We start from the raw sequence: 18,736 nt of genomic DNA on the forward strand, positions 1-18,736 counted from the left end.
TGTCAGCTTAAACTTTATCTATTTTTTAAAAATTCTTTAAAAACATTTATCTTTGAACTTTATTAAGATGTAAATTTGCATGTTCATTTTGTATTTTATGTTGTCAATAGATTTTAAAAAAGTACATTGCATACATTGCACATTTCCTGTAATTAATCATTATTAATTGCACCTAACATTAAACTCTGTAATCATAAGTATAGAATACTATAAATATATGATATATAATGGATGCTGTTAACTACATTAATTATAGTTTAAACAGAAAATCTTGCAGAAACTTTTATCAACTACATATAAACTTGAGTTAAATTTAGCTTCATAAAGAAAGAAAAATAAAAACAAGCATGTGAGAAATAAAAGTACTGTCCGTTCAGTGATTTTACCATTTTAACTTTTAATGTTTACAAGTGTTTTCCAGAGTTTTTTGTCCAGTGGAATTTTATTTTTTTCTGAAACATTTTTCAAATTTGCAGGTTTCCACCAGGAGGTCCAGTTATTTCATTTTACATATTTTTACATTACATATTATTATAAAAAAAAAAAAAATTCAAAAGCACCTATGCACAGATTAATTACTCATAATAAAATCAATAAGATGCATTTAGAAAATACATGGGGTGAATTTTATTTCATGTTGACATTAATACCAGTTACTTTTTGACTTTTTCACTAGCAGCACTAAATAAATATAAATATGTGTCTTGAATGCAATGTAAGTCACTTTGGATGTAACAAACGCATACGTGTAAATGTTGTTCATCACCTGAGGATTCACGTTACTGAACGACGGTCAAATAAATGAAACCTGTGACTGTCAGTATGTTCACTGCATCACGTAACATCCTGTGGCTGTGAAACGTGCGTGTTTTACTTGATCCCGAGGAAGGTGAGCTCAGCCATGCCGTCGCGGATGCCGCGGATGTACTCCAGCGTGGCACGGTGAACTCTGACCTCGTACAGGCCCGAGCGGCGCGCGTGTCGCAGGAAGTTGGGCGCTCCTGGAAAGATGACGTTATCGGCCAGAATGATGGACCCCTCGCCCAGCAAACCGCTGCCCTCCAGCAGCTGCAGGTCTGGCAGGTAACAGCGCTTCCAGTGATCCATGAACACCAGATCCAGACGCTCCACGCCGTAATCCTCACGCAGACGCGAGATCACCTCATCTGACGGACGCACGATCAGCTCCACCTGAACACAGCAGACAGTCACTTAATGGCAGTAGTTCTGATCAAGTAAATGCAAGTGAAAATGTTTAATAAAAAGGTACAACATACTGAACTGAATGTCTGCCTCAGTGCATCTCAAGAACTCACCATGTCATCATCAAAACCTGCCAGACGAATGATTTTTTCAGCCACCTGAGCATTTCTCTCATCCATCTCGATGGAGTAAATGCGGGCACCGATGGGCAGCGAACGGGCCATGCGGACGGTGCTGTAGCCGCAGTGAGTGCCCAGTTCCAGCACCGTGATTGGACAGTGTTCCTGCAGCAGCCGGTCCAGAATCTTACCTGTGTCACAACATACCTGATGTGTGATCTAAGAATAAACCCTACTTTCCTACTTCATGTTCATGTACTTATATTTTTTAAAAGACACTTAATATTCTGGAATATTATTGACTTGACTGCACTAACACTATCGGATGAGTCAAGTCACGTTTATTTCTATAGCGCTCTTTACAACAAAGATACGATCAATCTTGTAAGTAAGGAAACAGTAATTTCTGCTGTGCTGTTGGGAAATGTCTGAACCTACTGATGCTTTATTTCTTGTTAATTTAGTCACTTTATCAAATAAATATCTGGGGTTGTGTTTTGTTTTCTTCTAAAAGAGTTTTTAAGGCTTTTCTGTAGGTAGAAATACTATCCTTCCATGCAATGCAAAATACCTCTAGATGTTTTTAGGTTTTCTTCCAGCTGCGCTCCATGAGAACAAAACTTGAACTGAACTGATCTGAATGATGACACTACTGTCTTCTATAGAGCTGATTTATTGGAGTTATTTCATAATCTTTAATTTTGCAATATTACTGTGAAGCACCTGCATTAGCACTATAGAAATGACATGGCTTTCCTTATTTACTCACATTTTAAAAGTCATTTTGTCTTATTTTATTTCATTTTAAGTAATTTTGTGAGCCCAGGTTGAGAATTACAGTTTTAGACCTTGCAAAAAAACAGATTATGAAATGACTTCAATTTCAGATAAAGCAACTCTATAGAAGACAATCAAGATCAGATCAATTCAGTTCAAGTTTTGTTCTCATGAAGCGCAGCTGGGAGAAAACCTAGAAAAATCTAGAGGTATTTCGCATTGCATGGAAGGATAGTATTTCTACCTACAGGAAGGCCTTAAAAACTCTTTTAAAAGAAAGCAAACACAACACCAGGTATTGGTTAGGACACTCAGACATTTAGGCATTTAGAAGATGCTCTTATTCAGATGCTTCACATGCAAGAGTTTTGGGGTCAAAGATGCAAATCACAAATTTACCTACTAGAAAAATAAAGATCTCCTCTACAAATACAAATAAACACTAATACATGTAAACCTAGTCCACCTAAAGAACACATGAAAATGACATCAGACGTGTGTGTGTGTGTGTGTGTGTATACACACCTTTCTTTGGTCCGATGTTGCTGATGAACTCCACTGTGCTGCACCAGCGGTCGAATGTGTCCAGGATGCTCTGGGCGTCACCGGGTGTGGCGTGGGTCAGGATGTACTGAAACGCCCGCTCCTCCCGGCTGAGACCCGTCAGACAGTCCCGCACCCAGCGGATCAGAACAGCCCGATACAGGAGCACGAAATAATACCGGTAGCGGATAATCAGCGTGAGCAACAGCGGAAGAAAAGCCAAAGCGATCGCAGGAGAAACCATCTTCAGCTCCAACCTGAGAACACAGAGACACGAGTGTTACTGTCACTAAACATCCCAGAATATCAGAGACACTGAGAAACACTCACATCACCATAGCAACCACATAACAATACACTAAAACACTAAAAACACACTAGTAACAGCATTGAAAATACCCAGAACTACCAATAAACCACATAGCAACACACTAATACAATTAAAATACCATAGAAACAGCATAGCAACACACCAAAATACTCAGAACACCCTAGCAACCACATAGAAACACAGTACAAACACCCAGAACACCTTAGCAACACAATAAAACAATTAAATCACCCTAGTAACCGCATAAAAAAACACTGAAAATACCCTAAACAACCTATAAACCACATAGCAACACAATAATACACTTAAAACGCCATAAAATCTGCATAGCAACACACTGAAAACTCTAGTAACCACATAGCAACACACTGAAAATACCCAGAACAACCTATAAACCACATAACAACACACTAATACATTTAAAACACCATAAAAATGTATAGCAACACACTAAAATACTTGGAACACCCCAGCAACCGCACAGCAACACACTTAAATACTCAACACCCAAGTAATCACATAGCAACACACTAATACACTTAAAACACTATAGAAACTGCATAGCAACACACTAAAATACTCAGAACACCCTAGCAACTGCATAGCAACATACTAAAATACTCAACACCCAAGTAACCACATAGCAACACACTAAAAACACCCTAGTAACGGTACAGTAAAAAATACTCACACAAAAACACACTGGCAGCTGCACAGTGACACCCTAGAACCATATTGCAACACACTAAAACACTCAGAACACCCTAGCAACTGCACAGCAACACACTAAATATACCCAAAACAACCTATAAACCACATAGCAACACACTTAAACATTCAGAACACCCAAGAAACTGCATACTGGAACACTAAAAACACTCAAACAACTTGGCAACTGCATAGCAACAGACTGAAATACTCAAAATCCTGTATCAACAACAAAACCACACATACACTCAAAACACCCTAGCAACTGCATAGCGACACACTAAACATTCAGAACATCTTCATAGCAACATCCTCAAAGCAGTCACTCAGATAAACGCTGCAGCAGCACTTCAGCACTTCTAGCGGTTTCAGAGCATCACTATCAGCACTAGTACTAGTAAAGACTGACTTCACAAACACTACCGATTAGAATAAGAACATCTCCACAGCACACACTTCAGCTGCCGCTTATGAAAACACACACATTCATTATTAACCAGCTTGGGTTTTTGTTCTGTGATGTGACACAACACCTTCACCTTCCAGACACGTAACTGAAGACACGAGGGCAACACTGAGCTGATCTCAGATCAGTTTCATTCAAACAAACACACTCCCAAATATCTGATGATAAGGAAATAATTCACTTTACCGGGTGCGGGACGCTCTGAGGACGATGCTGTTCGGAAGAGAGAGAGACAGACAGACAGACCGACCGCGACAGGTGTGCAGACACACGCTCCTGCAGCAGCCAATCAGATTCCTCCATCTGAATAATGGATGGAGCGCAAGAGGCCTCCGCTTACACCTGTGTCTCACCTGGAACGTCACGTGACCGTCTGACCTGAGCGCTGGAATAACGCTGGACATTTACAGATAAAAGCTGAATGAAAAGCACCAAAATGTACAACAAAACAATATTGTTTAATTAGAAATAAAAACAATGGGTTTAGTACAGTCATCATCAAATCAAAAAAAAAAAAAAGGTAAAAAATATAAAAAGGCAAATTGTTTAAATGAAAGCATCCTCTTCACCCCTACTTACTTTAATTAAAGAGGTAAAGCAATATTGGAAATGACAAAAAAAAGGCATCAGTCCAGAGATTTTACACAATTTGGCAACAGTTCTTGACATCTTTTGAAAAATGGAAATAGAGAAAACAACCCTACAATAGATATGACCTGCTTGCTTTTGTGTGTACTTTTAAAATGATTAGGTTATATTTATCCTTTATTTATGTGTATTTATGTATTACTTTATTTTGATAAATATTTCATTTTATATATTTATTTACTTAATCATTTATTATTTTTATTTCTTCATATACTACAATTCAGTTGTGTCAGAGTTGCAGGGTCTGTTGGTGGGATCATGATTGACTGGGCAATGGGGTTATTTTCCTTTAATAGATTGATTTAAAAAAAAATTACATTTTGCCAAATAACAGGGTAAAACAGGTTGTTTTAAAGCATTTAATTTCCTGCTCCGTGGGTTGTATCTCAGCAGTCTTGTCTCAGCAGCATCCTGATGAACTTTTTCAGTTCTTTCTCATCACGGGACCATTTGAGGAGTCTTCCGAGCACCATGCGTCCATTCCGCATGTTACCGAGGGCGACGTAGGAGCCCGTGAGCTGGCCGTCCAGCGCGGGACAGGAGCATCCGTGTGGCAGCCAGAGGGCGCTCTGCTCCATCGCAGCCTGTTGCTCCTGCGGCCCGCCGGCCCAGCGAAGAACACGACTGCGACCCTGAGGAACCACACGCACGTCTGTCCCGACCACAGACCAGGAGCCGATCCGCAGTCTGAACGCTGGAGAGGAGGAGCGCAAAGAAACAGAAATTATAATCTAATAACAGGAATGATTGGATGTGGAAACAGCAACATTATGAAATTCTAATTTTATATGCAACACACACAGCCATAGTCTGATATGCAATAAAATGCACATAGAATAAAAAATAAAATAAGAATAACAGAAATTAAAATAAAGAAAAAATGGTAAATAATAATAATAATAATAATAATAATCTGAATAGAAATGATGTACATTTTAAAAAATCTAAAATTTATTTTTAGGATTATTGTGATGTTTTTATCAGCTGTTTGGACTCTCATTCTGACGGCACCCATTCACTGCAGAGGATGCTTTGGTGAGACAGGGATGGAATGACACATTTCTACAAATCTGATGAACAAACAAACTCATCCTAATCTCAGCACATTTCCTGCAAAATTTTCATTTTAAGGTGAACTATTCCTTTAAACATTTTGAGATGTTCTATCATGATTGGTTATTAATAGACACTGCTAACCAGATGAAACGGAACATGTCTGCAGTCTCAGATCAGTGACTCACCAAACTGACTCTTGCAGAAGTTCTGCTGGATCTCCTGCTCTCCTTCTGAGTCTGAACTACAGACTTCACACATTACAGAACCTAGAGGAAAGAAAAAATAGAGGAAAAACCTTGACAGACAGATGAATAAAGTCTGAACCTACAGAAAAAAAACATGATCACTACACTTTTACTATAATAAAAACATGGTTAATTTTCTTTAGGGATTTGTATGTGTGTATACTTTTTTCTGGATTTGTTCTTTGTTTTATTTTTATAACTGTACTGCCTTAATGCTTTGATGTTTTCTACTGTTTAATAAGAAAAAATTCTGAAAAAGAGTTGAGAACCACACCGAAGCCCAGATGTAAATCAAATGATTCGCGATCCGCGCTCTAAAGTTTCGATCTGAATCAAATGAATCGCGAACCCGCTCCGAAGCTCCGATCTGAATCAAATGATTTGCGAATCCGCTCCGAACTGAATCAAATGAATCGCGAACCCGCTCCGAAACTCCGAACTGAATCAAATGATTCGCGAACCCCCTCTGAAGCTCCAATCTGAATCAAATGAATCGCGAACCCGCTCCGAAGCTCCGATCTGAATCAAATGATTCGCGAACCTGCTCCGAAACTCCGAACTGAATCAAATGATTCGCGAACCCCCTCTGAAGCTCCAATCTGAATCAAATGAATCGCGAACCCGCTCCGAAGCTCCGATCTGAATCAAATGATTCGCGAACCTGCTCCGAAGCTCCGAACTGAATCAAATGATTCGCGAACCCCCTCTGAAGCTCCAATCTGAATCAAATGAATCGCGAACCCGCTCCGAAGCTCCGATCTGAATCAAATATTCGCGAAACCCCTCTGAAGCTCCAATCTGAATTAAATGATTCGCGAACCCCCTCTGAAGCTCCAATCTGAATTAAATGATTCGCGAACCTGCTCCGAAGCTCCGAACTGAATCAAATGATTCGCGAACCCCCTCTGAAGCTCCAATCTGAATCAAATGAATCGCGATCCACGCTTAAACGTTCTGATCTGAATTAAATAACTCGCAAACCCACTCCGAAGTTCCGAAATGAATAAAATGATTCGGGATCCGCTCTCTAAAGTTCCGATCTGAATCAAATGATTCGGGAACAAGCACCGAAGCTCCGATCTAAATCAAATGATTCGCGATCCACGCTTAAACGTTCTGATCTGAATTAAATAACTCGCAAACCCGCTCCGAAGCTCCGAAATGAATAAAATGATTCGGGATCCGCTCTCCAAAGTTCTCATCTGAATTAAATAACTCGCGAACACGCACCGAAGCTCCAATCTGAATCAAATAACTCGCAAACCCGCTCCGAAGCTCCAAAATAAATAAAATGATTCGGGATCCGCTCTCCAAAGTTCCGATCTTAATCAAATGATTCTGGAACAGGCACCGAAGCTCCGATCTGAATCAAATGATCGATCCGCGCTCTAAAGTTCCGATCTGAATCAAATGACTCACGAATACGCACGGAAGCTCCGATCTGAATCAAATTATTTGCATACACGATCCGATTGAAGCTCTTCGAAACACTGAATTATTTTGCGACCCAATGGTTTAACTGATTCGGAGTTTCAAAAAGCTATAATAAAATATATAAAATAGCTATATATAAAATATATCTATTTTCACCTATTCGCTATAGGTGCTTTAAAATCATAACAAGCAATATCGAAATTTGAAAATGAACAGCTCTTTTAATTTGACTGTTTTTGCTAGTGTATCACTTGAACTGAATGATCGATCAATCGGAGTGGTTCCAGCGTAAATGACTCACTCAATTGATTCGGTTCATCTGTTCCTCTTTTGCGTCTTGAGGCATGTTTACACGACACTGTCAGTCCTACTACTGGCTTAGCTCACTAGTTTAATGACATTAACTAAAATAAGCGAAAAAAGTATGATGTTTGCAAATAAATAAAACATCCATATTTCCATTCCAAAGAAAACATCCAACACAAATCTGCTCCATATTGAGGTGTGGTAACCGGTTTACTGCTAACTAGTGAAACACTGCATTAATATGACGAGCTGCAGCTCAAAATACATGTTAGATGGAAACATTGTGCATTATGATGGAGTTTGTAGCTTAATTCACTATATTTGAAATGCAGTTCATTTGCTGACAGTTTAATAGGAAATCAGCTGAAATCATCCAGTCATCTCACACCATTCAATCTTACATTTATCAGTATAAATTGTAATAAATACTTTAAAGTGATCATGAGCATTGTAATGTTTAAAGCATCAAGAGATATGTGCTTACTGAACAAATTAAACACTACTTTCATACATACATTGCCTTTCAATAACTCAAGCACTTTTCAAGAACCTCTTCAGGAACACTGCTATTTTCAAGAGTTTTCCATGCCTTATTTCAAAAAGTCAAATTCAAGCAGTTTAAACACCTTGTACAAACCCTGCAAGAGCTGGAGTGTGATGCTTGTTCTATAAGTGTATGAAGTCTGTTCAAACCTTTGGTCGTGTCGGTAGGTTCAGCCCGGGTCTGGTCTTTTTCTCCGGGGATGCAGAGCTCCGATCCATCTGGAAACCGGCTGCAGTTGAACATCTCCGGCCACGGAAACCCAAACGCGCTCATGACGGGCAGACACGCGTCCCGCACCGCCTCACAGAGACTCCGGCACGGGCGCACCGGAGCCGTGACCTCCGGTAAACACACGGGCGCGAAGAGCGAGCAGAGGAAGCGCCGCGTGTCCGGGTGACAGTTCTTGCCGAGCAGCGGCATCCAGGCGGCGGACTGCTGCTGCGCCTCCCTCGCGCTGTCGTGACCCAGCAGGTTCGGCAGGCGCATCTCTCCGTAGCCGATACCCGAACACAGAACCATCGTGTTCGGAACCGGTTTACACACCGAGCGCACGGTGCCGAACTCCGCCGACGTGACGAAGTCAGACACTGGGTTTGCTGCAAGACCTTCATCATCATCATCAACAGCAGCTTCTTCTTCAGCTCTGGACGGACTGAAAACCAGCAACACGATCACACACACAGAACGGAGATTAAACATGATGGAGACACGCGTGCAAACTCACGTGTGTGTGTGTGTGTGTGTGTTTGGCGTCTCCACATCCTGTGAATCAAACGCATCGGGTTCTTTATGACCGGCAGTAAAACACTTCAGAGGCCCGTGGGAAGGTTTCTGTGGCCAATCGAGCAAATTTTGGTTTTCGGAAGATTCTGAGAATGTACTTGCGTTTTAGTTGTGAAAATGAAAACTTTAAAAATGTCTAAAAACACTTATAACATAAAAACAACGTTTCTAACTTTAACGCAACGTTTTTACTTTAGTTTTAGTTCACACAAAAATGTGTCTAAAACGTTCTGGGAATGTAGTGCAATGAATTAATGAATGAGGCATTTATATAGTGCTTTATGTAAACACTTTACAATCATTTTTTATTTAGCTTCAGTTGCAAAAAATAAAAACGTAAACGTTCTGGGAATGTACTTTAGGTTTAGCTAGTAAAATAATTCAATTCAAATTTATTTGTATAACGCTTTTCACGATACATATCGTTGCAAAGCAACTTTACACCAAATTAACGTAAATTAAAAATAAATTAAAATAAAAATATAAAAATAAAATTTCTAAAACGGTAGGACGTGACACCCTAATAAATAATCAAATAGGAAACCATGAACCATGTTTGGGAATGTTTTGGATCTGTGTTCTGCATAATGGAAACATTAGCTATAAGACCCCTGAATACAACATCTTATAGTTCATCTAATACGCTACAAAACACAATAAAATAAACATTCAGCAGGAAAAAAGCACATTTAAAACGTAACCCTTCTGCTTCAGGAAACAAACAAAAAAAATTTATGACTCATGTTGCACTCTGGGCGTATGCAAATGTTTGTCCAATCACATGTTCTCAAGAATGAAAAGCCCCTCCCACTGATACCACATGCGTCTTATAACAAACTTGAAACTATTAGCTATTAAATATTTCACCCAAATGTCCTGTTTCAATAGAAAATATGTTACCATAACTTTACTGTAAAGGAAACAAGTATGATGCAAATAAATCAATAAATAACTCACCTAAGGTGGAAAACACAATGACACAGAAAACCAGAAAATGACTGTTGTTCTCCTGTGATGGTTCTATCTATCCTGCATTCACACGACAGTTCCTCACTGTGGCCACAAGATGGACACATTCAACATGTGACTACAATAAATAATTCAGCTCACCATTGGATCCTAATAAAATAAATTGACAGGGAATCAACAATATAACCCTTTAATGCCTGAATGTGTGGCCACGGCTGTAAAACATGTTGAATACTGTGAATAATACTGTGTGGAAATAGTGGACGTGTTTACTGACTGTGTGTCTCACATAGTGTCAAGCATGAGTGTGTACAGTGAAGAGCTGTCATAGCGTTACTGACCGTATATAAACCCTAGTGAACTGTTTATATGTGCAGCTGTCAACATAACAGATTCGAATTCTTTCACAGCGACTGCAGGCGTGAATATCTCAACGTGCTTCATATGCAGCATATATATGGTGCAATAATTCACTAATCAACAGAAAACAGTAGGTAGCACGTATAAAGAAACAACTACATGACTATGATTAACAATGTTTCTGAATACTAGATGCATTTGCTAAAGATGAAAACTGATTTCTTAGACATTACTTTTCGTCTGTTTCGTTTCCAGTGTTAATCACACTCAGTCTCTCTCACCTTGAACCTTCACTGACATTTCAGGAGCGGATCTATGTTTAGCACACAAACACAATCCTGAATCTCATGAGCTACTTACAGCCTTTCAGAGCTGTCGTGATAAACACAAACTTTTTACAAACATATTTAACACAACAAACCTAATCTCATCAAAGAAAGCCACATGAATTAACATGATTTTTTCACAATTCAGAACCAAACCTTCTGTTTTCACTGTTTCTTAAATCCCTCCTTGCTCTAGCTTGTATTTTCAGTCATTTTTTAAACTTTGTATCGCTAGCACTTTTGTTATTGCCTCTTTTATTTCTCATTTCTAAGTTGCTTTTGATAAAAGCGTCAGATGAATAAAAGTAAAAAGTAGTGACAGATGCTATTAACTGTGCTGGTTTATAGAGGGACAAGTGTGACCTCAGTATTTACAGGAAAAAAAACAGTGACTCTGAAGACTGAACTGAACAATATTACGTTGTTAGTTGTGTAAGTATGAAGTTCTTAGAATCTTCCTGTCAGAATGTGGAGGAGAAATAAACCCCTCAGTCATTTTTTCCCTTCATCATCATCCTCCGTTGACCCCTGGCTGTTCTCACCCTCGAGGAGCTTCCACGATCCTGTCGTCAACTGAGCAGAGAAAAAGACATTGAAATCACACCTGTGTCTCCCGTCAAACCCCTCACTGACAGAGAAGGAAACTACTCATGGCCGACGCCACAGGAGACAGACAGACAGATAAATAGAAAGACAGACTCACAGGTGGATGGACAGACAGACAGAAAGATGGCTGGACAGCTGGACAGACAGACAGAAAGCGGATAACACAGACAGAAAGACAGACAGACAGACAGATGGACTAACAGACAGATGGACAGACAGAAAGACAGATAGACAGAGAGACAGAAAGAAAGATGGACAAACAGATGGAAAGATGGATGGACAGACAGACAGAAGGACAGATAGACAGACACAGACAGAAAGAAAGACAGAAAAACAGATAGACAGACAAATAGACGGATTGAAAGAAAGACAGATGGACAGACAGAAAGACAGAAAGAAAAATGGACAAACAGATGGAAAGACGGATGGACAGACGGATAGATAGACAGACAGAAAGAGGGATACACAGACAGAAAGACAGACAGACAGACAGACAGACAGACAAATAGACAAAGACAGATAAAAAGAAAGACAGACAGATGGACTAACAAAGACAGACGGACAGACAGAAAGACGGATAGACAGAGAGACAGACAGACAGACGGATGGACAGACAGACACAGACAGACAGAAAGAAAGAAAGACAGACAGACAGACAGACAGACAGACAGACAAATAGACGGATTGAAAGAAAAACAGGTGGACAGACAGAAAGACAGACAGAAAGAAAAATGGACAAACAGACGGACAAACAGATGGAAAAACGGATGGACAGACAGACAGACGGATAGATAGACAGACAGAAAGAGGCATGGACAGACAGACAGAAAGACGAATAGACAGACAGACAGACAGAAAGAAAGAAAGAAAGAAAGAAAGAAAGAAAGAAAGACAGACGAATAGATGGACAAACAGAAAGTAAGACAGACAGACAGACAGATGGATAGACAGACAGAGAGATTCACAGACGGACAGACAGACAGAGACAGACTCACTCACGGAATGGACAAAGACGGATTGACAGACAGACAGAAAGACGGATGGATAGACAAAGGTGGATGGACATGCAGATGGACGGACAGAAGGAAGGATAGACAGACAGAAAGACAGATGGACAGACAGGGAGACAGACTCACAGACGGATGGACGAACAGACATGGACAGACAGAAAGAGGGATAGGCAGACATACGGACAGACTTAGAGATGGACGGACAGACAGACAGACAGACAGATGGACTAAATATTTAAATGACTCAAATTTGACAAAATAATAAACGTTTGACACATATATCCTAGCTAACAGCAAACACTCTCAAAACTGGCACTTAAACACTTAAAAAAACTAGGACATTCAGAAATAAAATTTTTGTAACTTAATAAGAACATTAGCCAAATCCTAAAACATATTTTTGTTAGCTGCTTTTGTGTTACATTAAACCAGGCATATCACAGATCAGTCATTATAAGACTGTGTCTTAACTAGTTTGACTAACTAGCAGTTAACTAAGTGGTAGACCAAATAAGACCAATTTGTGTTTTTATGCAACTGGTTTTAAAAAGTTATCACCCGTCTTTCACAAAAAAAAAAATTAGATGAGTAACTTTAAGACTAGTCTAAGCTGTTTCCATGCTTGTGTCCTTAGTTAATGCCCATAATAACCACGCACTAATGTGAAGCTCTGTCTCACTGCCAGGAAACAGATCTCCAGCATGTGTTTTTGTGTTGATTGTCCTGGCAAAAGACTCACAGAAGAAACGCCAAGCTTTTTAAATAGAGCTGGTCTCTTGAGACGCCCATATAACACTGATATTTATAGACGAACACCTGTGGACACCAGAGACATGAATGAGACCAACCTGATGAACCTCCACAGCGCCGCTCTAAGCCTCATCAGGATCTGGTTACTTTCCCTACGAACGCTAAAGATTGTTTCGAGAAGCTTCAGTGATCAGTGAAGATGATCAAATATAAACGACCTGATTCTGACGACCAGTTCAAACAGAAGCATCAGTACAAACATGACGGGAAAAATGATCTCAACTAACAACATTCTCAGAACTTTGGCTAACGTTCTGGCAAGGTTTCTGAAAGTTAGGAACAAACGTTCTTCTAGTAATATTAATAGAAAGTTCATTCAGAAAACATTATCACAGAAATCTCACAAAAACACTTTGGACGTTGGACGTTCATCTAAACTTTTAAAATGTTTTACAAACGTAAATGTTGAGATGTCTTGTCGTGATTAGTTTTTAATTTGAAGGTTACAAAAATATTTGTATTTTTTGTTTACAACAATATTCAGAGGTAACATTCAAGTACAAAAAACATCAAAGAAATTTTCAGAAAATACATTATTAAAACATCTACTGTTAATTTTCTGAGAATGTTAAATGTTGCGATTTCTTGTCGTGATTAGAAGTGTTATTTTAAGGTTACACTGTAACTTTATTTTCACCCAAAATATTACGTTATTTAAACGTTTACTTCTAACATTCTAAGAACATTAAAATGTATCGTTTTCTTGTTGTTTATAATGATATTTAAAGGTTACAAAAATGTTTCTAGAACATTCGAGTTTAAAAAGCAAAGAGCGAAAATGTTGAGATTTCTTACCGTCAATACAGCGCTATTTGAAGGTTACAAAAACATTTCTTATAACACCGTACTAACTGTATTTTCACCCAAAATATTATTTTATTTTAACATTTACTTCTATTATTCTAAGAACAAAGTGCCCAGTTTGCGTGTTGTTTATAACGATATATAAAGGTTACAAAAACATTTCTTAGAACATTGTACTACCTTTATTTTCACCCAAAATATTACAATATTTGAACATTTACTTCTAATATTCTAAGAACATTAAAATGTCGTTTTCTTGTTTGTAACGATATTTAAGGTTACAAAGACGTTTCTAGAACATTAAAGTACAAAAAGACATTTTGAGAAAATATGTTAATACATCTATTGCTAATTTTCTAAGAAAGTTAAAATGTGGAGTTTTTTGAAGTTGACAAAAACATTTCTTACAACATCCTAATAACTATATTTTCACCCAAAATATTGTTTTAACATTTACTATTAAATCTTCTAAGAACATTAAAATGTCCAGTTTTCTTCTTGTTTGTAATGATGTTTAAAGGTTACAGAAACATTAAAGTACAAATAAAATGAAAGACATTTTGAGAATGTTGTTCTACGAACGTTTTCTCCCAACATTTCGAGAAAGAAGGCTCAATTTCAAATATGAATAAAGTTCCCTTCCATTAACATGCTTTTAAGATCGACCTGTCGTAATAGTTACATAACTTTTAACGTTTAAAAGCCGTTGGTGAGTTGAGGAGGTTTCCTGTTTGCTGGATTCCGCTGCCAAACTATCGCGTTTCAGCTGAAGATTCCTCTCGATTCCCGCCATTAATCACAGCGCGCTTGTCGTGTGAAGGGGCGTCGTTTATGAGTGATTATGTAACGAGAGCTGGATTATTGTCACCTTTAATGTAGAAGAATCTATTTGTGGATCTGCTCAGTTTCAGGAGGCTTGGCATCGCTGGATCTTCTGGAGGATTCCAGGGTGTGACACACACACATCCAAACCGTTTTCTGCCGCAGCTACGTGTTTTCAAACACGTTTCTCGAACACACACCCCGGCTGTCATTGGTCAGTCTAACGGGTAGTCCCGCCCACAAGCTCACATGATTGGTCGAGTCAGAAGTCGCTTAAACAAACATTCTTAAAGCGATTTTTGTGTTCTAGTAAAGTAAATAAAAACATTCCAAAATGGTTATGATACATTAAATCCTACTGCAGCTTTGAATAAACCGTGCATCATTGATTTTGCTATTTATTTTCCTGTTTATTACTGATTTGAAACAAGCTGTACTAGGTATTTAAAGTGGTACAGAAATAAAGAGGACTTGGTTTGTTTTTAGCTTTTAGGGTCTTACAAAGAATTGAAATATAGATCAACATCTCTCTTTTCTTTGAAAATGTACAATTTTCATGTAAAAATTAATGAACCTATGCAAAACGAAAGCATACATTAATTATAAAGTCTAGTTTCAAAGAGTCTCCAACCATACAAAGTTCCTTTTTATCCACCTGATTGTTCTCGTAAGAGGCGTGGGCGTGGCCTTTTGTGTTATGGGTGTGGCTTCTGGTGTCATCCGTGTCCAGCTATTTTTAGCTGTACATAACAGCTCCTTTGGCAGCTTGATATTGCAAATCGGTGTGTCTTACCATATTATTGTAATGTATTATTTTAAAGGGGTCATCGGATTCTAAGTTCACTTTTTCATGTTGTTTGAACATTAATGTGTGTTGTCAGTGTATGTACAAATCTACCCTATAATGATAAAAGTCCATGTAGTGGATTTTTAATTAATCTGTAAAAATAATATCCCCTTTTTCAAATCGAGCCGTTCTCAGATGTCTGTCGTTCTGGCGTCACACGTCAGATGCCGCTCCCACGATAGATGATTGACATGAGCGTCTTACCTCAAATCAGCTGTAACAGTCCGACCTCCATTGTTTTGATGCCGGAGCAGGGATGTAAGTTAGACAAGAATTGAGTGATTGAGGTGTTTTGTTGCTGGATGTAATAATGAACATAGTGGTCGTCATTTACTCCCGACATCTGAGCTGCTGAAGATGCAGTGGATTACATTTGTTTGTGAAGGGAATGCACCTCCCAATCTACATATATCCGTATATGTTGGCGCGAATCATTCGTGATCCAGCTTCACTTACAGCAGAAGTGAGTATAAGGGTTTTTTTTATGAATCTTTGCGATCGCCTTTCCTAATAATGTGCTAGTTTGCAAGTTTAGCGGCTAAACGCGGCTAAAGTAAACAGGCTCGTCTCTCCACAGAGAGAAGAGAGGGGCGGGGCAAGCAAAGCTCATTTGCATTTAAAGCAGCCTCGACCAGAATGGGATGATTTTTGCAGAGCTGATTTTGACAAGGTAAAAAGGGTGTTGCTTTACACAACCATTGAGAATTTTTAATCAAAGTATATTAGAGACTTTTCATTAAGACCCTAAAGAATCATATCAACTTGGGCATCTGATGACCCCCTGATGACCTACAAACACACTGGTTTGTAGTGCAAGTAATTTTACCATCTACCGCACGTTGTTATTCTCGTTATTTCCCTATAGCGGCTAATGAACCAGAAGCCTCGTCCATAGAATAAATGGATAATAATTGTAAATTCAATCCAAAACACTTTGCATACAAACATACTGATTACTCATTTTGTCTATTAAGCATCTCTGCTGAAAAAAAGCAAACAGCTAAAACCAGCCTAAAATGTTTTAAAAGATTATCCAATATGAATGTGTTTCAGGTGTATTTATCAGGTTTAAAGCTGAAGTGTTGTGTATTGTAATGTGATAGTGAGTTGCTCCACTTTGAGCTGCTTTACCAGCTGCTAAATTCCAACAATTAGACGTCACTGCTCCGATCGCCACGGCAACACCGCTCCTGGATCAGGTGGACTCACGAGGAAAAGAGGAGACGGAGCAACAGAATTCCAGCCCTGAATCCGAGGCGGATGCTCCATCTGCTCTGCCTTCTGGAAAGATTTATACTGAGGTTAATTCAGGTCACAAGCTACTGTAAGAGGAAGAAGAGACGACTTTAACTCCTCAAACACACTCCTGTCTCATGACGCATCATTTCAGATGCTGATTTTCTGCATGTCATCTGCAGTAATGATGCTGAAAATTCAGCTTTGATCACAGGAATTTACATTTACAGAAAATACATATTTTAAATTGGAATAATGTTTCACAATTTTTACTGTATTTTTGATTAAAGAAATGCAGCCTTGAGCAGAAAAGACTTCATCTGCTTCTCACAACTTTCACTAACGTTTTTTACAAGTTAATTTTAGGAGAAAATGTTCTTAAAGTAATGTTTATTATTTTATTAATATTTGATAATATGTTTCTCATAACAATGAGAAAACGTTCAACGTTTGTAAAACAACATTCTTAAAACATCACATAGCATATAACATATGATGTTATTTATATTTGAAAGGTCATATTGGAATATTAAAAATAAACATTCCAACATTAACATTTTTTTAAAATAACATTATAATTACAAGAAAACTGAATAGTTTAATGTTCTTAGAATATTAAAAAAATGTTCAAATAACTTTTTTGGTTGAAAAAAAAGTTAGTAGAACTGTAAGAAATGTTTTTGTAGTTTAAATAATGTTTTAATCACAACTGGACATTTTAACATACTTAGAATATTAAAAACAAACATTCAGTAAGTTATAAGAAACACTTATAACTGAACCTTTAAACAGTAACCTTTAAATAATGTTATATTACAAGAAAACTGGTTATTTAATATTAGAAATAAAATGTTCAAATAATGTTATATTCTGGATGAAAATATAGTAAAGGTTTTGTAAACTGGACATTTTAACATAAATGGAATATTAAAAATAAACATTCCAATTTTTAGAATATTAAAAAAATGTTCAAACAACTTTTTTTTGTGAAAAAGTTACAACTGTAAGAAATGTTTTTGTAACGCTTAAATAATGTTATAATGAAAAAAAAAACCTTGACATTTTTATGTTCATTGAATATTAAAAAGTAACATTCAAACAACATTATATTTAGGGTAAAAGTAAAGTTAGAAGAATGTTGTAAGTAACGTTTTAGTAACCTTCAAATAACGTTACAATCACAACAAGGAAACTGGACATTCTAACATTCTTGAAATATTAAAAATAAATCTTAAAATAGCGTTATACTCCACTGTAAACAGTTTTCACCAGTTTCATCTTAAAAGCTTAACCTTAGCAGCTTCCTTAAAATTTTAAGTTAGATCAACTTAAAAGTACAAGGTATTTTAACTCACTTTATTGTAGTGAGTTGACTTGTAGTTTTGAGTTGATTTAACTTTTTGATTAAAATTTTGAGGCAGATGCTGTACTTACATTTTCAAGTTGAAACTGGTGAAAAGTTTTTACAGTGTGGGTGAAAGTAGTCATTAGAATGCTGTGAGAAACATTTTTGTAATGCTTAAATACGGTACTATTAACAACAACAACAAAAAAAGTGGTCACTTCAAACTGTTTTTATAACCCACAAATGTGTTACCTGAGAATTGGAAGTGGAGGAGACACTCATCTCTCAAACACACTCCAATCTAACGATGATCATTTCAAATTTTCCAAACATGCACACACACACATGGGATTTCTCTGCTCAGTCTGTCAGTCATGCGTGTCACAGGTGTGTTGAGGCTCAGAGGCGTCAGTCTGTAAACCTGCAACAATAGAGACG

At 37.8% G+C, this 18,736-nt stretch overlaps 2 protein-coding genes across 6 annotated transcripts; both read right to left on the minus strand.

The window, feature by feature from the left end:
• Positions 1–394: 394 nt before the first annotated feature.
• Positions 395–4,617, minus strand: tomt (transmembrane O-methyltransferase). The gene is made up of 4 exons (XM_051130021.1): positions 4,334–4,617; positions 2,625–2,899; positions 1,317–1,513; positions 395–1,191 (listed from the first exon to the last, which is right to left on the minus strand). Exons 1-4 carry the CDS (start codon positions 4,549–4,551, stop codon positions 871–873), a joined length of 1,011 nt encoding a protein of 336 aa, XP_050985978.1. The 5' UTR covers positions 4,552–4,617; the 3' UTR covers positions 395–870.
• A 54-nt stretch (positions 4,618–4,671) lies between these two features.
• On the minus strand, positions 4,672–18,729 carry sfrp2l (secreted frizzled-related protein 2 like). 5 transcript variants are annotated; one of them, XM_051130018.1, is made up of 5 exons: positions 18,551–18,729; positions 16,849–16,998; positions 8,530–9,032; positions 6,037–6,117; positions 4,672–5,489 (listed from the first exon to the last, which is right to left on the minus strand). In XM_051130018.1, the coding sequence occupies exons 3-5, from the start codon at positions 8,897–8,899 to the stop codon at positions 5,182–5,184; spliced, it is 759 nt and encodes a 252-aa protein (XP_050985975.1). In that variant the 5' UTR covers positions 8,900–9,032; positions 16,849–16,998; positions 18,551–18,729; the 3' UTR covers positions 4,672–5,181. The 5 variants fall into 5 exon arrangements, with proteins under 5 accessions (XP_050985975.1, XP_050985976.1, XP_050985972.1 ...); XM_051130019.1 differs by lacking the exons at positions 16,849–16,998; positions 18,551–18,729 and adding an exon at positions 14,917–16,840; XM_051130015.1 differs by lacking the exons at positions 16,849–16,998; positions 18,551–18,729 and adding an exon at positions 10,121–10,210.
• Between the last annotated feature and the right edge of the window lie 7 nt (positions 18,730–18,736).

Source organism: Labeo rohita, chromosome 15 (genome assembly GCF_022985175.1).
Source record: "Labeo rohita strain BAU-BD-2019 chromosome 15, IGBB_LRoh.1.0, whole genome shotgun sequence".
In the NCBI taxonomy this organism is placed as follows: Eukaryota; Metazoa; Chordata; class Actinopteri; order Cypriniformes; family Cyprinidae; genus Labeo; species Labeo rohita.